Below are 19,825 nucleotides of genomic sequence, written 5' to 3' on the forward strand. Positions count from 1 at the left end.
GCAGACAGAATTAAAATAATGACCTCTTTCCAAGTATTAAGCTGACTTACTCTCTTGCTATTTTTCTCTTTCCTGTTCATTCCTGTTCTCATTCCCCTTTCACTCCATTCTTATTTTTATTTTATTTAGTGAAAAGGATTTGGTGAAACAGGCAAAGACCTTAAATAGTGCAGCAAATAAATTGATCCCCAAACATCAGTAGGCATTTTGTAGTTGGTCACCTCGCAAGTCTGACATCACAACTTAATTATAAAAGGAAAAAATCTGAAAGCTATTACATTTAGGCTCTGATTTATATAAAACACCACCAAAAACTGACTTTGAATTTGTTGGACTTTTTAAAAAAAAAACACAACAATTTGATATATAGGCTGTGTTTTCTCTTCTTTATTTTCTCCCCAGAGTTAGAAAGTATTAGTATAAGTTCTTAATTAAATGCCAAATAAACTTTGAGAAATTACTTCTGAGTTGACCAATAAATAAATACTCCATTTTAAAAAGAAGCCTAGGGAATTGAAGCTTTATACATATATTACTGATGCCTTTACAACCCAGTCCCTGACAACATCAGATTCTAGGTACATTGTCTGCACCAGCGAGCCTGTTCTGCCACTTCGATGTAATGAACTGGAGGTGACTACCATATGGACTTGGACTCTCCTAAAGTAGTTCTGTGTCTCTTAGGCCATGACCCTTTTCACTTCTGTTATATAGGTTTAAGCCCCAAGCCAGGATAAGTACTTAGTATTTCACTACAGTTCTCAGTAACCAAGCCTGCTTGCAATTTCTTTGCCTTAGTGACTTTGGGGGTGGGATAAACAGCATCCTTACATTTCTTTAAAGTACATAGAGATAAAGTTAGCAATTAGGTGACTATAATAACGTAATACTGTGGAAGCTTGGGAAAGCTCTCCTAATACTTGTCATCTTCTACCTCTGCCATTTTCCTGCAATTCCACTTCCTATTTAGGTAGTTCAGAGAGAACAGTTTTAATAAAAACACTACTCTCCCGTTAAAAAAAATACACTACACACATTTTAAACCCATCCTGCTTTTCCTTTTGGAGTAGAGATGACAAGGTCCTGACATGAGTGGTGGTCTCCTGCCTTTTACTCCTTGCTAGCAACATTCTCTTAAAGAGTTTTTGTTCCTTTTTATTTAGATGGGGATTTGTTCAAGTTTCTAGGAAACTAACAATCTAATTATTAGGAGAAACCACTCCAGAGTATGAAGTAGGTAAATGATAAAAACATTTTTTTTTTATTTAGTCTAAAAAGTTCCCAATAGATATCCACAAATAATAATCAGTAGGGTTTCTTTAAGTGGCCACAGATTTAACCCTTTCTAGGCTTTACATTGTAAATAATCCTATAAATAAAGTGATTTTTTAAAAATGACTTTTGATTTTGGGGGACAGGCTTTAATAAGCCTTCATCCGTTCAAAAAGTCATGGCAAATTTCTTTTCTCTTTTTTCATTCTGTTATTTGCAGCATTTCAGCTGCTCAGGTTGGGACAAAAATAACCCTTTTGCTTCCTGTTCCTGAAATTCTGTACCTTCCTGGAAAAACCAGACTCAAGAGAGTACGCTAGATCTCACGTATGCTTTCACAGGTCCTTGCAGACTTGAACCAAAGTCAGGTCAAAGAGCACGTGGCCAACCTCATGGAAGATCCTGTGCTCTTCAACTTATTTTACTTCTTATAATTTTGCACCTATTTTTATCTTTAACGTTTTGTGGTGAATTACCTTTTCCATGATCATTTGGAAGGGGTGCTCAAACACCAAAATAAAACATTTTAAAAACTACACATAGCATGCCTCCGATTCTATTATCTAGAGCCCTGAATGTTTCACCTCTTAGAACATGCTTCTTTTAGGTGCAAAGTTACAGGATTCATGGAAGAAAACACTCATTAGAATCTTCCAGAGAATATAGTCAGGAATTCTGTGCAGGGCCAGGGCTGAATTGCTTGTCCACTTATATACCACTTGGCAGGAAGAGAACAGGAAAGAGACGGCCTAATTCTGACAAAGGCTTCTCCTTATATAATAACCCAAAGCCTGGGGAAGGATTGATGTACAATGTCCAATGATTTAGTACAATTTGGGGCTTTGGGGAAGGACCAGGAAAATGTTCCAGTTCCATATATAAGAAGGTAGTTGCCCATTTGAAAGTTCTAGTTATGTGTATAAAGCAGAAATATAAAGTACCAAACCAATTAGGAAATAAAAACAAAACAAAAAAAATGGATTTAACTTTAATTACTGTGTGCTTGAGGTTGGCTTTGGATATGGATTTTCTAAAAAGTGGTGTTTTGTTGTTTACCCTCTAATGGCTGTAAACTGTAGTACTAGAATAAAAAAATTGGAAAATCACTTTTCTTCTGCCTGGTTCACCTTCATCTGGCTTCTCTTTAGAATTTGTTTCTCCTCCATCTTTTCCCCCCATAATTTCTTCCCCTGTGTCTTGCAGAGTTTTTTGTTCTCTCTCTGTTCCTCCATGCCTTCTTCCTTGGGTTGTTTTGTGTTGTGAACTTGGTCTTCCTCCCCACCATGGCTTTTGTTTTTTATCACAAGTTCATATGGCTCACATCCAGATTGCGCCAGGCCGAGCGAGGCCGCCAGTCTGCTGAACTGGACAACCGGCTCTTCAAGCAGGACTTCGGAGACAAGATCAACAGCCTGCAGCTGGAAGTGGAGGAGCTCACCAGGCAGCGGTGACGAGAGGGCGCTGGAGCCGACAGGGTGGTCGTGGGTAATTCTAAGGCTGGACAGCAGGAGAAGGGGCCTGATGATCCAGCCGTCTCCGTCTGTCTTTGCAGTGCCCTTTCTCTGACATTAGAATTCAGAAAGCTTCACATACCTTACCATTCCCAAAATCTTGTTGACATCCTTTGTGATCAAATAATTAGGAAGTTAACAACCCAAGGCCCCAGGTATATGGGAAACAGTAAGAGAATTAATAGCCAACATAACACTAATAATAACTATTTTCTGAATTCTTACTGTGTGCCAAATACTTTACTAAACACTTCACATGCATTCTCTCCTAACATCTTCCCATTAGCCCTATTAGTAGGTGATCTTATTACCCCCACTTTCAGGTGAAATTAAAACGGGGGGTTAAATTTGTCCAGATTTAAACAATTAAGCTAGTAAGTACAACGTTCTAATTTTAAAACCTGCCTCTCACTGACTCCAAGCCCTTAACCCACTCCTCCATATTATCTCTCAAATGAGACTGGAATCTGTGCTAAAGCTACTGACTTCAAACAAATAGAACTTGGGTGTTGGATATAAAAGCACATGGCTGCTATCGACACTGGTGGTGAAGGTGTAGCTGGGGATTGAATGCTATAGCTGTAGAGAGAGACAGTTGATTCACACAAAATGGGACTCCGTGTCGGTGCTTTCATACTGAATCTTGCTGAAAATTTACAAATTCTGTCAGTTATAGTAAGTCCTACTAATTGTCATTTGGTTGAGCACAGCTCTTAGTTAGGAGTTCACATGAAATACTGACGTTCAGAGTGGCGACCCTCAGACACTGGGAGATCCTAAAGTACAGTCCTTGTCTAAGAAAGACTGAACGTGTTGTCTGTGTCTTAGTGTTACTGCCTGTATTCTATTGTATTTTAGTACTTTGAAGCCTTGCTGTGCGTGTGTGTGGCAGCTTTCTATTAAAGAGGTGTGGGAGTTGAAGCGCGGGCTTGAAGGAAGGGCGTGGTGTCCGCATTGGAGAATGCGAGCAGAACCCACCATTTATCCTTTCCCTCTGCCACCGGCCCCAGGAACCAGCTCGAGTTAGAACTGACACAGGAAAGACAGAGAAGGCTCCAGAGCAACAGGAGCATCTCAAGGAGGGGTTCCCAGAAGCCTGGACCCCAAACGGTAATGACTGTTACTCCCTTGTGCATTTATTTAATATTCAGAGGCTACCTTGATGGGCTGGGCAGCGTCCTCTCATGGACACTTGCTAACTGCTGTGGCCTTGAGCATGCAGCTAGCAGGCCAGAGCTGGTCTGAACACACGGAAGCTTGATTCCGAGTCTACCTCTGAGACTCTCTCACTTGATTTCACTTGGAAAAAGAGGGGAGAATAGCCATGCTTTCCGGTTGCCCTAGTGTCCTTTTTAATCTGTCAAGATTATTTTGGTATCTTAACAAAAATAAGTGTTTCGTGGACTTCTGTGAGCTAATATTTTTAATAATACGGTATAGCAATCCCTCCCCAACCCCAAATCTCCTTTAACAGAATTGTCTTAACTGTGGATTTGCTTCTGTAGGCCTCTTTCAAAATCTTAAGGGTTTTAGCTTTAGCACACTCAAGGCACTTCTTTTTGGGAATACCAGAAAAAGACAGAACTAGGGTTGGGGAAGGGAAAGTGATGTGTAGATTGGTGTAACGAGCAGAAGTAGAAGTTTCTACAGAAGAGTCTCAGGACAGAGACCTCCAGCACCTGTAGCATGGAGGGAGCTAAAGTTGGGTAAGATCGTCTCTGGGACCCTGAAAATAAGATCCAGTCTCTTCAAAAAATAAAATTAGAAAAGCATGAAATACTTTTCTGCTAAAGACAAATATAGGGAACAAATTACCTTCTTTATACATTTATATATAACAAAGCAGAACAAATTTTATAAGCTGCTTATTTAAAATTTCTAGAGTGTGCTGCTAATTTGCTGTAGGGTAGAAAAGAATGATAAATGGAAATGTATTAGTAGTCATTGCTACTAATTTGCAGTGTGCACAGTACCACTGTGTAGCCTGCTGTCTTTATTTTTTAGTTTAGCAACCATCAAATGTACTCGTAAGGGCTTACAGAGATTTACTAAAATCTTGGCCTATCTTATCCTGTTTTTCCAGGGAGGCCTTGGGTTTCTCAGTCTTGAGTTGCCCTGCAGTAGGGTTTCCTACAGGGTAGATATTGCAGTGACCTCCCTTCCTTCATACTCAAGTGGTCTCAGAACATGCATTGTACTTTTGGAGGCTGATAGGCAACACTTCAAGGCAGGATGCAGTATGTGTGCCACAGAAAGAATGTGTCTCTAAAATCTGTGGGTAGGAAATGCACTTTGGAACTTGACACTGGTCCTTCAGAGAAGAAAAGTCCTTCAGCTGTGTAGGTATAGAAGTCGTTGTGGCATTGAGTGGCCAGAGGATCACACAGTCTGCTGGATGGGGCCCTGCTTGGTGTTACCCATTTTCTAGAGCTCAGCCGGCAGGAGGGAGTATATATCTATATATCTACTTCTTTCCTTTTTCTTCTGAGAAGTAACTGACACCTTGGGCCTACTTTGCAAGTAAATAAAGAGTACACATTCTGAATTTTCATTTGAATCTCAAGAATTATAGAAAATATCTACTCTGAAAATCATTTGCAAATTCTATCAGAATAATCTGTTAAGAAACGACTTGGAGCAAAGAATGAGGGAAAACACCTTGAACGTTTAATTCCTTCCCTAAAGAACGCTGCTTAGCTTTTATACCCAAGCTAAAGGAAAGAAGTGTCTGCAACATCATCATTGTTTAGCATTCTGAATAATTAATAAATTGGGCTGTTTTCTTTTGGCAGGATGGGAAGCACAAAATTCAAGAGGAAAATGTTAAACAGCCCCTGGAAGAAAGCCACAGGTGCTTGTTAATAAAGTATTAACTAAGATATAAAGTTATTTTGGGGTGGTGGGAGAAAGGGAGCTCCGGATATACATTGGCAATGACAAGACTGGACACTGACTTTAATATTAATATCCTAGAAGGACATTTTGAAGGGGAAGTGAATAAATAAACCAAATAAATATTGTAACACATTAAACCCATGTAGTCCATTTTAGAAACAAAAAGGGTGATCAGGCTGTCTTCTGACTTCCCTAGTTAATTCCCAAACTCAAATTATCACTTAAAAGATTATCCCTAATCTCTGCTGGATTGGTATCACAAGAAGATGAAGCACACATCATGGCATTTCTTAGGCTCTCAGATGTACTCGAGTATGAGTTGCTTCCAACTGTGTGCCAGGAGAAAGGCAGCCATGTTTCAAAGAAATCCTCTAATTGCCCTTATTTCTGTTCTCTTAAGGGTCTCAAGCAGTTTAACTTTATTTCTTTTTCTCAATTTCTTCACTTGATTTGTTCACTGTGATTTGTTCACTGTGATAGGGTCGTTTCAAGGAAATTGACTTTTAACAATTATCCTGGCAGGTAGAAATATAACAAAATATTAGATAGTGCCACTGCGTTAAAACACGAAGGAGGTCCAACTGTTTGACATCCTGGACAAGACAAAACCATGGAGACAGTGGTCCCAGGGGTTAGGGGGAGGGAAGGAGGACAGAAGGTTTTTTAGAAAGTGAAAATACTCAGTATGATACTGTAGTGATAGATACCGGTTATTTTACATCTGTCTAGACCCACAGGATGTAGAAAACACGAGTGAACCCTGAGGTAAACTATGGACTTTGAGTAATTATGATGTGTCAGTGTAGGTTCATTGATTATAACATCATGTACCACTCTGGGGCAGAATGTGGATATTGAAGAGAGTGAACAGAATATATAGGAAATCTCTGTACTTTCTGCTCAGTTCTGCTGTGGACCTAAAATTACTCTAAAAATTAAAGTCTGTTATAACAACAAAAGGTTAGTAACAAGGGAAGATACCTTAGAAGGGTTCTGGGACAACTATATAGTGTATATTTTTGGCATCTGCTCCTGTCCAGGCTTTGATACCTTAAGAATGAGGTGGTGTGTTATCTGGAGCAAAACCAGCTGCTGGAGACAATAAATCACCCAGTGTAACCGCAGGCTGACTACGGAGGTGCTCAACCCAAACAGCCTTCCCCACCGCCAAGGCCGAGATGATTCCAAAGCCTTTACCTTTACTCCCAAAGAGCCCAGTCTGACCCAGGACCAACTTTGAATGACAGCCCACTAGTATACCAGATCGGCCTAGGCCATGAGATTACCCAGAACTTGAAAGTGCCTGTCAGGGTCAGCTCCTTCTAGACTAAAGTCAAGTTGCTACAGTCAGGAGTGTCCCACCTGCCAGGCTCTGATTTTGGCCCTGGGAATATAAGACACCACCTATATCTGTGTTGTGCTCTGCAGCTTAAAAAGTGTTTCACATGCATTATCTCCTTACAAATTTAATTCTCCTTACAAAAGTGTATTCCTACTTTACAGGTGAGAAAGTTTAAGGAGCACACAGACAAGCTGGGTGGCACACCCAAGTTGCCTCTTCTTACCTTCTCTGTTTAAGTCCCTTGGCTCTGCACATAATAGCTGCTCCCAGGGCGTGTCCTGGCCAGAACTACAGTCCTAAAACATAGCCAGGCTTCCTAGGGTTATGGTCCAAGGAACAGCTGAAAACCCTGTCACACTGGAGATCACACTGCCACTCAGCCCAATAGAATTGGAACCACTGTGGGTCTGTCATACATTTTCTCTAAAACTGAAAGTAGACCTTGCTTTCCTCTCAAGTTCTGTTTGAAGTTGGGAAAATCAGCGTTAGCTCAGCTAGGTCTCATGGAGTACCCCTGATGGGTACTCGTGGCAGTCTCATTCATTTCCTTTTCCCTGATTAATTTGCTAAATTTCACATGTTAACATTATTAGGGAAAGGGGACTAATACATACCATAATGAATAGTTTTCTATAATTTTTGATAGGAAAAAAGCTATTAAATCATATGGCATTGGCCATTGGGAGTTTTACAGGTTTGGAAGAATAAGCACTGACTGTTTACTTGGTAGTAAAAAGGAAACATAAACTGTAACTCCAAATCTATTTTCAAACAGGCAGCACAGTGTAGACCAAGCGTCAGATCCCAGTAATAAATTTAACAACCAAGATTTCCTCCCCTTGGAGGTCAAGATTCATGATTATATTGGTTCCAGCAACATAAAAGAACCGTGGTATTGCTTTTTTGTCTGCTTTTGGAATGATACAAATGAAAATATAATAAGTTGCTGTATTTACTGTTTTTAATTTTCCATTCTAGGCTGCAGTCTCCCCCTGTGGATGAACAGGTAACTGAGTCTCCTGTTCTGAAAAACATCTTGTAGAAATTATGTGGCTGGCTGTACCATGCCTCGCTGTAACAAACAGCATGGAGGTAGATGAATGCATACAGGCCTCTCTGTCCTGGCCTTTTAACAGTGTCTCAAACAAACATGCATTTGCCTGAACCTCTCACAGGGAGCAACACAGCTTAGAGCAGTCTCCTAAGTAAATACCAGTTCTCACTTCTTACTTGAAATTCCCTTTGACACCCAAGAAATTGGACCTAAGAGAGCTCACTGTACCTCCCTTTCTCTTAGATTTCCCTATATAAAATGGAGAGAACAAATACTTCTCATTCACTTAGAAATAAGCAAACATAAGTGATTGTAAAATATTTTGCATATAAATAGTGTATGACAACCCAGTGAGAAAGATGATAAATGCTGCTATGTCTGAGTCACCCCGTCATTTGTTTATTAGGATATAAAACAAAGCCTGCTGCTTCCCATTCTTGATCGTAGAGTAACGCAAGAAGGATGAGCTTTTTTATTTTTTTACTTTTTACATTACAGATTACTTTCTTTTTATAAATAAAATCATATTACTTTATTATGAAAATTAAAGGAGCCCCAAGGCTAATGATAGTATTATCAGAGCTGTGTTAAGGTGGTGGGACTGTATGTAGTTTGCTAGTTTCCAGATAGTCTGTAGTGTGCTTGTATTAATTCTGTAACTAACAATGCATATTCTGAAGTTATTACTGTTTCCGGGGCTAAGGGAAACTAACCAGCTCGCTGTGTGGTTTAGGATCAGCCACTGCTCTCTGAAGAGCCACAGGTGTGCCAGCTGTGCCAGAAAGGTGGCAGCGTAACACAGGTAACGGTGGTGAGAGCTGAGCAGCTTCTCACAGGGGCGTCCTGACACCACTAGCCCTTCCAATGACAGGGGCTTTGCTGTGGAGAGTTGGGGGTGGGGGGAGCAAAAGGAACACACATTTATTTATCGTGCACCTATTTTTTTCAGTTTTATTAAGTCGTGTTGGTAAATCCCCATTAAAGTAAATATAAGGGATGAAAATAATTGAACACAAACATAAATTTATAAGGAAATATTTCTTGAGCGCCAGCTGTGTGGAATGTGCTGGAGAAAGTGAGGAGCAAAGGGCAGACCAAGACCCCTGTGCTTGTGAGGCTGTGTCTGTTGTGCCATCATTTCATAGATGAAGAACCTCGGGCTCAATGATGTTAAGTGCATTTCCCAAAGTTACTCAGCTCATAAGTGGCAGGGCCCTGATGGAGCCTGAGTTTCTCTCCAAAGTCTGCACTCCTCCCAGTGGTCCATCCTGCTTAGAACAGATAAGATAGGTTTGGGGGAGGGGGTTCTTTGAAGTATTTGGGGCAACAGCCTCTGAGAGGGAAGTGAGCTCTCTCCAATAAACCACTTGCTTTCCCCTCAGATCCTCCAGGGTCTCTGCCCAAGCACCCTCCCAGTTTGTTACCCTAAAGTAGGCAGAGGGAGAAATATTCAGCAAGAGTAAGTGTCTGGCAACCATAGTGGTGCCATGCTCATAGTAGTGCTCCGCCCGCCCCCACTGTGCCCCCACCACCACCCCAGCATCTCATAGAGTTCATAGAGTCTCAAGAAATGTCAGGGACAAAGGAGTGTGAACAACTAGTGCTTGGAAGAGAGAAGGAAACATGCCCAAAATATGGATTACAATCTGCCTGCTGCCATTTGTGATCATGCTGGATTTTAACAAACCAAATTGTAATATGGCCTAGTCTTAAATGAACAGAATCAGATAAAGGTGAAATGCCTTTATAGGATTGGAAGTTGTGATTATAGAAATATAGATTCTAAATCTGGCCTCTCCCAAGCCATGCAAAGTAACTCAGTGTGTTGGGGAAATTCCTCCCAGGCTTTCAGCTAGAAGTGACCCCCTATCTCCACTGCAACCCTCAGGAAGATGGGTTAGAGAAAGGATTCACAGGGGAAATTGGGGCCTCTTGCAGTTCTGTGTGCAACACCCTACCACAGCCTGACCATTGGCACCGTCATGGTGACCCACCTGCTGTCCTACCACATGGCCTCTGAGAATGCAAAGTGCTTAATAAAGAGACTAATGTCCCTGTAAACAGAATGCAGGAAGCTGTGCTTCTGCCGCAAAAGATGTGCTTGTAGAGCATCACAGGAAAGCATTAAGCACAACATTGTATTAGGAATTACAGTTTCAGTTCACACTCATTTTTTAATCTTGGGCTGCGGCCCAGCCCATTGCTAGGTCACTGCCTGCCTTATTTGGAATATGCCTAGGCACTCGCAAACTAATTTTAGAAGTAGCCCACCCAACAGTGAGCAAAGTGAAGGAAAGTACTTATTCTAAAGGTAAAGAACTTGTGTACTGTCTTGCTTTTATTTACATCTCCAAACTAGACTAAGCTTTCCTGTAGGCAGAGGTGGAGTTTGGTCAGGTGACTCCCTGGTGCAGCACCAGCGCCCAGGCTTTGGATGTTGGTTCTGGCCTTTACGCCCTGTGTGCCCTCACCCCTCCTCCCCCACCTAACCCCTCTCCTAGGACGTCTGTAGGAACTGCAGGGGGACCTTCTGTGGCGCCTGCTCAACCAACGAGCTGCCTCTTCCTTCAAGTATCAAGCCCGAGCGAGTGTGCAACCCCTGTCACGAGCAGCTGATGAAGCAGTACTCCAGCAGCCCATCGTAAGGCCGGGGGCCAGGGCCTGGACCCAAGTGTCTGCCTGTGTTCGGTGTCAGGATTCCCGGGAGTCCAGGCCTGAGAGTCAGCGCATGGTGGCAGAAATGATCTGAAGAAACCAGGTCCAGGGAGAAAAGGCAGAGGTTGGGAGAGCTGGAAGTTTTTCTCCTTTTCCCTAAAGACTGCGAATAAAAGTCACTCGGTTGAACCTCTCTTCTAAATCTAAACCCCACTTTGAAGGGTTTCTTTTATGGCATATCTTTGGAAGAGCTATTTATTTTTGTGAATAGTGATTATAACACTGGGTAGATACAACAGGAGAGAGGGTCCTTAGCAAATAAGACTATGAAAGAAAATGATCATCTTCCTCTATTACATTTGCAGTTGGAGGGGGGAAAATAATTGTTGTCTAAGATCAAAATGACAGATGTTACATATTTTCCCAGGTGCTGCTAGATGTAAACATTGTTTCCTCTTCAACCCCACTACCTACCTCTTTAAAGTATCTCTACCGAACTGTGAACCCAAACTCAGGGAAAAGAAATTAAAGAGTAATATAAATTCCGAATGTACTTAGCAATATTTTAACATGTTACAGTTCCAAGACCAGAATGTTCTGGTCATGGCCTGTGAGCGTGTTCATTATCAGAACAAGGTGGAGGGACAGTTGCTGTTTTTCCACTTAATGACTTCAAAAGTAAATACCTGCCCTTTTCATAGTCTCCTACTACAAAACAAGCCAACTCTTCCCCAGGCCCTCCCTCCTCTCCAAGTCATAATGCAAATTGTTAGTTTTAAAGATGGGGTTTGACTTTTGTAAATGGGAAGTATTGAAAGCAAAGCTGTCAGATGTTAAGTAAAACAATTTAAAATTAGTGTATAACTGTGAGCTCAGAATATTTATTAAAATCTTTCTTGACTAAGGAATCCTTTATTCTGAGCCAAGAATTAGAACTGGTAGACAAGTTTCCTGGAAAGTATGATACTCAGACATCGTTCAGTAACAAGCCCTACAGGGGGAGGAGAGGGAAGTGCATTTAGCAAGGGAAGGAAAGAAACGGTACATGCTGCTCTCACTATGTTACATGTGTCTAGATTGTTTGATTCCAATTAAGACCTAAGAAGATAAGATTCTGGAACTGTCGTATTTGATCAATTGTGTTTCCTAAAAGGAGTTTCAGCCTGGGAAAGAGTTACTATTTCAGAAGCCTAGCATGTTACTTGAAGCTGAGTTTTAAGAGTCTAAGGAAAAATAAAATCTAATAATTGGAGCCTAGTTTGTTGTCTTTTTTTCCCCTCTAAATAATATTTGGTTTTTTGTGGTGGTTCAGTCTCCTTATTTTTGGCTACCTATATATGCCAGCTGTGTTCTAGGTGCTACAGATGATTTGGGGAATTATCCTAAATTAGCAAAAGTTATTTTACATGCCCTGGCCAGTTTGGCTCAGTGTTTAGAGCTTCCGTCCGAGGACTGAAGGGTCTGGGTTTGATTCTAGCCAAGGGCACGCACCTTGGTTGCAGACTCAATCCCTGGCCCAGGTCCGGGCACAATGCGGGAGGCAACGAATTGATGTGTCTCTCACATTGATGTTTCTCCTTCCCCCACACACTTTCTGAAAAGCAATGGAGAAAATATCCATGGGTGAGGATTTAAAAAAATAGTTATTTTACAATTAATTTAAAATTAAATTGAAAACAGGCAGCTCTGGACATGGACTATAAGACGGAGTAAGTAATGAGACACTTGACATTTTATTTTGAACTGCAAATAACCTATTTAGCCTTTCTCTTTAACAAAGCTCCAAAGATCTATTATTAGTGCAGCAGCCCACAAAAGCAAGGAGACCAAGGCATGAATGCCTTGACTTAATGTTAAACCTATTTTCCTTAAAAATTGTGCTTTCCACCATTTCCAACAGCATCAACAAGAATCAGCCAAAGAGGCAAATAGCTTTTATACTGAAAACTACAAAAACATTGCTGAAAGAAACTAAAGATACCAATAAGTGGAAAGACACCCCCTCTTGTTCATGAACTGGAAGACTTGATGTCGTTACGATGTCAGTACTACCCAAAGCCCTCCACAGATTACAACGTAATCTCTGCCAGACGTCCCAACACCGTGGCAGGGGCAGAAGGAGAAGCACCCGTGCTGAGATCCATGTGGAATCCTAAAGGGTGAGTTGGAAGTCTCGCTTCCTGAGTTGAAAACTTACTGCAAAGCTACATGGTGAAAACAGTGTGGTACTGAGATAAAGACATCCAAGGAATGGAATGGAGAGCCTAGAAATAAACCCTCACATACATGGTCAAATGATTTTTTAAAGGGTGCTAGCACCATTCAAATTGGGAAAGGACAGTTTTTTCAACAAATGAAGTTGGACCTTTATACTGTGTACAAAAATGCAATGGGCCAAATCTAACATAAAAGAACTTTAAAACTCTTCAAAGAAAGAAGCAAAGATTTATGGTATTGGATCTGGCAATAGTTTCGTGGATAACATACCAAATTCACAGGCAACTAGAAAAAAATAGGTCGATTGGACTTCATAAAAATTAAGACTTTTGTGGAGAAATTGGAACCCCTGTTCACTGTTGGTGACAAAGTAAAATGGTGCAGCCACTGTGAAAAACAAGTTTGATAGTTCCTAAAGAAATTAAACATAAGATTACCTTATAATACAGCAATTCCACTTTTGGATAGATACCCCAAAAAAGTGAAAGCAAGGACTCGAACAGACAAATGTCCGTGTTCGTAACAACATTATTCACAACAAAAAGGTGGAGAAACCCAAGTGTTCACCATCCAATGAATGGATAAACTTAACATGGTAGATCCGTACAATGAAATAGTATTCAGCCTTAAAAAGGAAGGAAAGTGCCTGGCCGGCTGGCTCAGCAGTTGAGCGTCAGCCTAGGGTCCAGGAGATTGCGGTTTGATTCCCAGTCGGGGCACATGCCTGGGTTGCGGGCTCGGTCCCCAGTCGGGGGGTGCAGGAGGCAGCCGGTCAATGACTCATCATCGATGTTTCAATTCTCTACCCCTCCCTCTCTCTGAAATCAAAGATTTTTTTTTTTTTTAATTCTGACACACTATACAACATGGATGAAACTCGACGTTCTAAGCGAAATAAGCCCGTGAGAAGGACAAACATGATTCCGCTTGTTCGAGGTTCCTAGAGCGACCAAATCCAGAGGCAAGTTCAACAGTGGTTGCTGGGCGCCGGGGGAGTGGGCTCAGTTCCACTTGGGGAAGATAAAAAAGTTCTGGCGGTTGATGGTTGTAGTGTGTGCACAATATGAGTGTACTTAAAGCCGCAGAAATGTACACTTAACGTGGCAAAGTTTGTTAATATTTTGCTACAATATTTAAAAATCATGGTTTTGCCCTGGCCCGTGTGGCTCGGTTGAACGGAGTCCCATGCGCCAAAGGATTGCCAGTTCATCCCCGTCAGGGCGCACGCCCAGGGTGCAGGCTCTCCCTCGCAGGGGGCATGCAGGAGGCAGCCCATCGATGTCTCTCTCCCCCTCTCCCTTCCTCTCTCTGAAAGCAATAAAAATATTTAAAAATAAAAACCGTGCTTTCCAAAAGGGCAGATACAGAAAAGTAAGGCATGCATAATGGGTTGGTTTCAGACACTGCAGTGTGCTGAGGGCACCTAGAAGGCGACACTCGGGTAGCAGTGGGTATGCCCAAAGGCCCATCTTCACTAGCAACCAAGGCTTAGTTTCTGACAGCGTTCTCCAGTAAAAGGAACCAGGGCTTCCCGGGGAAATGGCTAATTAAGGGAGTGCTATCAAAGCCAAGGGTGAGGGTGCGTATCAGGGGACACGGGGCCAACGCTGAAGCCATGTGAGCACAAAATAACAGTGTAGGGTTTAACCCAAGGGATAAAACATAATTCATGAGCCCATATTGACAGGAGGGGTTAGATAGCGGGGGGAAGTGCCATGCTTCCTACGGAAGAATTCCATGTAATTTATGTAACTACTATTCCATCAGAGGTGGAGCTTAATTCCCCACCTCTTGAATGTGGATTGTGCTTAGTAACTTGCTTCAAAAAAAGGAGAATGTGGGCCCCGGCCAGGTACCCAGTTGGCATCCCGATATGCCAAGGCTGTGGGCTCGATCCCGTCGGGTAAGGCACATAAAATCAACCAGTGAGGCATAAATAAGTGGAACAAATCGAAGTTTCTCGCTCCCTCTCTCCCTTCTGCTTTCTAAAATCAATAGATTTTAAAAGAAGTAGAATATAGAAAGAGAAAAGGGGAATTTTGAAATTTTCTTTTTCAATTACAGTTTATATTCAACGTTTTGTTTTAGTCTCAGGTGTACAGCATAGTGGTTGACAATCATATACTTTACAAAGGGTGCCCCCGATATTTCCAGAACCCACCTGGCACCATACAGGGGCTTTACAATATTGTTGTACTTTACATCCCTGTGACTGTTTTGTAACCACCAATTAGTATTTCTTAATCCCTTCACCTAAAGTTCCTTAAAAAGGGGAACTTTATAGTAACCTAGCAAACACTATCTGGGCCAGGTGATCAAAATTCACATCGTCAGTGGTAAGTCCTGTTGATGACATGAACCCTTCATAAGATGTAGTGAGAATGACACCTTTGTGTCCTTCCTGCCAAAAGGCCATAATCCCACTCTAACCATGAGAAAAACCGCAGAAAACCCCTATTGAAGGACATTTTACAAAATACCTGACCAGTAGTCCTTAACATTGTCAAGGTCATTAAAAAGAAAAAAAGTCTGAGGTTAAGAAGTCATGATAACTAAATAAATGGGGTCCTAGAACAAAAAGGATATTAGAGAAAGCTAATAAAGTCTGAATAAAGTGTGGAATTTAGTTAATGGTTAATATACCAACGTTGATTGTGACAAATACACTGTAGCAATGTAAGATGTCAGCAATAGGGAAGCTAGGTGAGGTATATACAGGAATTCTATTTTTGCAACGTTTTTGTATAGCTAAAGTTTATTTAAATTTATTTTCATACTGAACATAACTATAGGTCTAACTTAATAGAACTTGACTCAATACCCTAAATGCAGTTTTTTGTTGTTTTTTTGTTTTTGTTTTTGTTTTAATTTATCTTTATTGTTGAGTATTACAGGTATACCATTCCCCCCCCCAATTGATCCCCTCCACTTCCCTCCCACCCCCTTCCCAGGCCTTCACCCCGTTATTAACTGTGTCCATGGGTTATACATATAACTTTTTTGGTTAATCTCTTCCCACCCTCCACCCCCCTTCCCTCTTTCCCCTGAAACATGATCGTCTGTTACATGTGTCAATGTCTCTGGATCTATTTAGTTCGTCAGATTCTTTTGTTCATTAGCTGCTTCTTAAAGAAGACCCTTCAACTTTTCCTGTAGTGCTGGTCTGGTGGTGATGAACTCCTTTAGCTTTTCCTTGTCTGAGAAGCTCTTTATCTGACCTTCAGTTGTAAATGATAGCTTTGCTGGTAGAGCAATCTTGGTTGTAGTTCCATGTTTTTCATCACTTTGAATATTTCTTGCCACTCCCTTCTGGCCTGCAAGGTTTCTGTTGAGAAATCAGCTGACAGTCATATGGGTGCTCCCTTGTAGGTAACTAACTGCTTTTCTCTTGCTGCTTTTAAGATTCTCTCTTTGTCTTTAACCTTTGGCATTTTAATTATGCTGTGTCTTGGGGTGGGCCTCTTTGGGTTCCTCTTGATTGGGACCCTCTGTGCTTCCTGGACTTGTAAGTCTATTTCTTTCCCCAGGTAGGGGAAGTTTTCTGTAATTATTTTTTCAAATAAGCTTCTTTCTTCTCCTTGTGGAACTCCAATAATATGAATGTTGGGCCTCTTGAAGTTGTCCCCAAGGCTTCTTGTACTATCTCCATATTTCTGGATTCTTTTTTCTTTTTGCTCTTCTGGTTGGGTGTTTTTTGTTTCATGTTCCAAATTGCTGATTTGATTTTCAGTGTCCTCTACTCTGCTGTTGATTCCCTGTCAATTATTCTTCATTTCAGTTTCTGTAGCCTTCATTTCAAATTGGTACTTAATGTTATCGATTTTCTCAGTTATTTCCCTAATAGTCCGCTTAAACATCCTTATAACCAAAATTCTGAACTCTCTATCTGTTACCTTGCTTGGATCTATTTCATTTGGTTCCTCTTCTAGAGATTTCTTCTGTTCTTTCCTTTGTGACATGTTTCTTTGCCTCCACATTTTGGCTGCTTCCAGGTGTTTGTTTCTATGTATTAGGTAGAGCTGCTATGTCTCCTGAAATTGGTAGAGTGGCTTTGTGTAGTAGGTGTCCTGTAGGGCCCAGTGGCTCAGCCTCCCCAGTCACCTGAGCTGGGCCTTCTAGGTGCTCCCCTGTGTGGGCTGTGTGCACTGTCCTGTTGTAGTTGAGCCTTGGTTGCTGTTGGCATCACTGGGAGGAAACGACCCCCAGGCCAATCAGCTGTGAGGACCAGCTGCAACTACAGCCAGAGAGCTGCTGTGCTGGAGACACCCCTATGGAGCAGGATTTACTTCAGTGGGGCTTTGGTGCTCACCAATGAGCCCCTTGAGTGTGTCACTCGTGGGTGTGATAGGGTTGTAATCCAGCATGGTAGAGTCTGACCACCAGGTGCACTGTCTCTGGTGCCTGCCGGGAGGTGCAAAGTCAGCCTGTGCCAGTGCCTTGCCCAGGGCCACCCAGCATGAGCTACACAGCAAACCGTAGTTGGCTGCTACTTGTGCTGGGCTTGGAGGTGCCCAGGAGAGGCCCAGCTATGAGCCAACGCAGCTGCCGCTGGTGCCAGGCCTGGGGCCACTTATCAAGCCGCATGGGGCAGCTGCTGCTTGTTTGAGAGATTTTAGGAAAGTCCTAAGCATGAGGCTCGAGAGGCCACTTGCACAGAAAAGCCCCTGGAAATGGCCTGGATGAGCTGCAGGTGGGGAGGGGCGGGGCCTCCGGGAATCAGGGGGCGGGGCCAAAGGTGAGAGTCAGGTGCTGGCGACTCAAACATGGCGCCTGCTGCCGGCTGTGTGTGGGGAGGACTCGCCAAGGAGCCATGGCCTCCGCCAGCCCTTCTGCCTGGAGGAAGCCGCCCCTCCGCCTCTCGCCCGGATCTCAGGCAGGTTAGTTCCCCCCGAGTGTCCCGGGTCCTTTCAGGCTGCTGCCCGGCTCTGGGCTCAGAGGGAGCGTCCGAGTGAGTCCGTGCCGGGCCCTTTAGAGGAGCTGCTGGGGCTCCCGTGGCCTCCGCGACCCTCAGCGACAGTCCCCGCTGGGTTCACAGCCCGGAGTTGTGGGGACGTCTCTTCCCGGCCCTGGAGCCCTGGGCTGGGGGCCTGCTGTGGGGCTGGGACCCCTCCCTCTTCTGGGAAACCTCCACCGCCGAGATTCCCTCCCGGGTTTCAACCGTGGCACCGGGTGTGGGCCCTCCGTACGTCTTTGTGATTCAGCCCCGATCCGCCCACATCTGCGCCCCTCCTACCAGTCTCGGTGCTTCCTCAGATTCCTGGTTGTAGACTTTCTGTGCAGCCGGATCTCAGGAGGCTCTGAGTGAGGGCGGTTCTGTATTTAGTTGTCATTTTGATGTGGTTGCGGGAGGCGGGGGCAGCTGTGACCTACGCCGCCAGCTTGTTGTTCCTCTCCCTAAATGCAGTTTTAATTTCCAAACAGAATCTGAGGATTTTCCTAAGCCTGAGGATTTTAAATCAGACTTACAGCTCAGCCTAAGATCCTTCACTCAGTATTTGTAGTGAAGTTATATAAATGTATAATGAAAACTTAATGGGGATTTATTCTGAGAAAGGACTCCAGGTGTTGCCTAGCGATTTTCAAGTAGTTCTCAGGGCCACTGTCACAGCCTCATTTTAGCTTTGCTCAACAGAAAATGCCACCCCTTTTTAAAGAACTGTATTTCAGAAATGTGGCCACATTTTTATAGTAAAACATCTTTCAACCTCATATGGTCCCCACCGCCACCCCAGATGTTCTCCCAGGTCGAACCTTAAGGATTCTTAGACCCTCGTTTGCTCGGGGACGTCCGTCACTGAGGTCTTCCATTTGTCCTCAGCATCCCTCAGGACAGCTGACTTTGGAAGCATGTCGTCCTTCCAAGTCAGAAATCAAGTGTCTGACAAGCACAATTTCTATACCTAGCATATGACAGACTTGATCCCAAGACAGCCCGCGGCCCCGGCCGGCGTGGCTCGGCTGGTTGGGCCCCTCGGCACCCACAGGCGGCCGGCTCCATTCGGGGCAGGGCGCGGGCGGGTTGCGGGCTCCATCCCCGGTGGGCCCTGCCCGAGGCGTTCCAATCTCACCCCAACGCTGCTTTTTCTCTCCCCCTCTCCCTTCCTCTACATACCAATCAAATTATATAATTTTTTAAAAAGACAGCCTGTTATCTTGAAATATAAGACTGGTTAAAAGAACCAGTTCCCAGTTGCAGGCATGGCTGGGAATGTCACCTTCCCAGAGGTTAGTAACGAAGCGTGGCGAGCAGAGGGCTGGGCCGCCAGCGGGCAGGGAAGAGCCCCCCGGGGCCGCCAGCGGGCAGGGAAGAGCCCCCCGGGCCGGCAGCGGGCAGGGAAGAGCCCCCTGGGCCCGCAGCGGCACTGCCTCGCCGTCAGGGGCCGCTTCCCGGGCACCGAGTGTCCCTCACACTCATTTACAAGGCTGATCACAAGTAATTTACTTACAAATTAGAGCAGGTTAAAAATCAGCCCAATATTATCAGTTGTATTTCATTTGCTTTCTTGAGGGGGCAAGAAACGAATGGGATTCCAGCTGAGCGACCAGGGACCGAGTGCTTGTTTCTCTGTAGCTTTAGGTCTTTGTCCCCAGACGTCACTGCCAAGCGCGGAGAGGCGACGCGCCTCTGCCCATTAGCACCAGGCATGTCTGGGGACAAGCCTTTGATGGGCTCGTGCAGTTCCACCTGTGGGATTCCCATTAGCCTGCGTCACTTGCAACGCTGCTTCTTAGATGTTACGTGGGTGACCCTAGTTTCACCGACTGCGCCCATATTCTAGAGTCCACCCTGGCTACCGGTCTTCATGCCTTCTCACCAGGTGCTTTCAAAACCATCGCACTGGGATGTCCTAATTCTGACACAAAACCTAGAAGCCACAG

The 19,825-nt window shown here is 43.6% G+C and overlaps 1 protein-coding gene across 10 annotated transcripts in view; it reads left to right on the forward strand.

Moving 5' to 3' along the window:
* Window positions 1-11,981, forward strand: part of RUFY3 (RUN and FYVE domain containing 3) — a 65,578-nt gene extending 53,597 nt beyond the window's left edge. For 4 of the 10 annotated variants that reach the window (XM_081132134.1, XM_081132128.1, XM_081132132.1 and 1 more), the window contains 6 exons: window positions 2,600-2,719; window positions 3,794-3,893; window positions 5,576-5,634; window positions 7,999-8,026; window positions 8,808-8,876; window positions 10,576-11,981. In XM_081132134.1, coding sequence (XP_080988260.1) covers window positions 2,600-2,719; window positions 3,794-3,893; window positions 5,576-5,634; window positions 7,999-8,026; window positions 8,808-8,876; window positions 10,576-10,719 — 520 coding nt within the window. In that variant the 3' untranslated portion in view covers window positions 10,720-11,981. Of the gene's footprint in view, window positions 1-129; window positions 2,377-2,599; window positions 2,758-3,793; window positions 3,894-5,575; window positions 5,635-7,998; window positions 8,027-8,807; window positions 8,877-10,575 lie in introns of those variants that run through there. The other 6 variants (XM_081132133.1, XM_081132135.1, XM_081132136.1 and 3 more) reach the window with 3 other exon arrangements.
* Window positions 11,982-19,825: the final 7,844 nt, after the last annotated feature.

The sequence above is a fragment of the Miniopterus schreibersii genome (genome assembly GCF_964146895.1).
Source record: "Miniopterus schreibersii genome assembly, chromosome: 1".
Classification (NCBI taxonomy): Eukaryota; Metazoa; Chordata; class Mammalia; order Chiroptera; family Miniopteridae; genus Miniopterus; species Miniopterus schreibersii.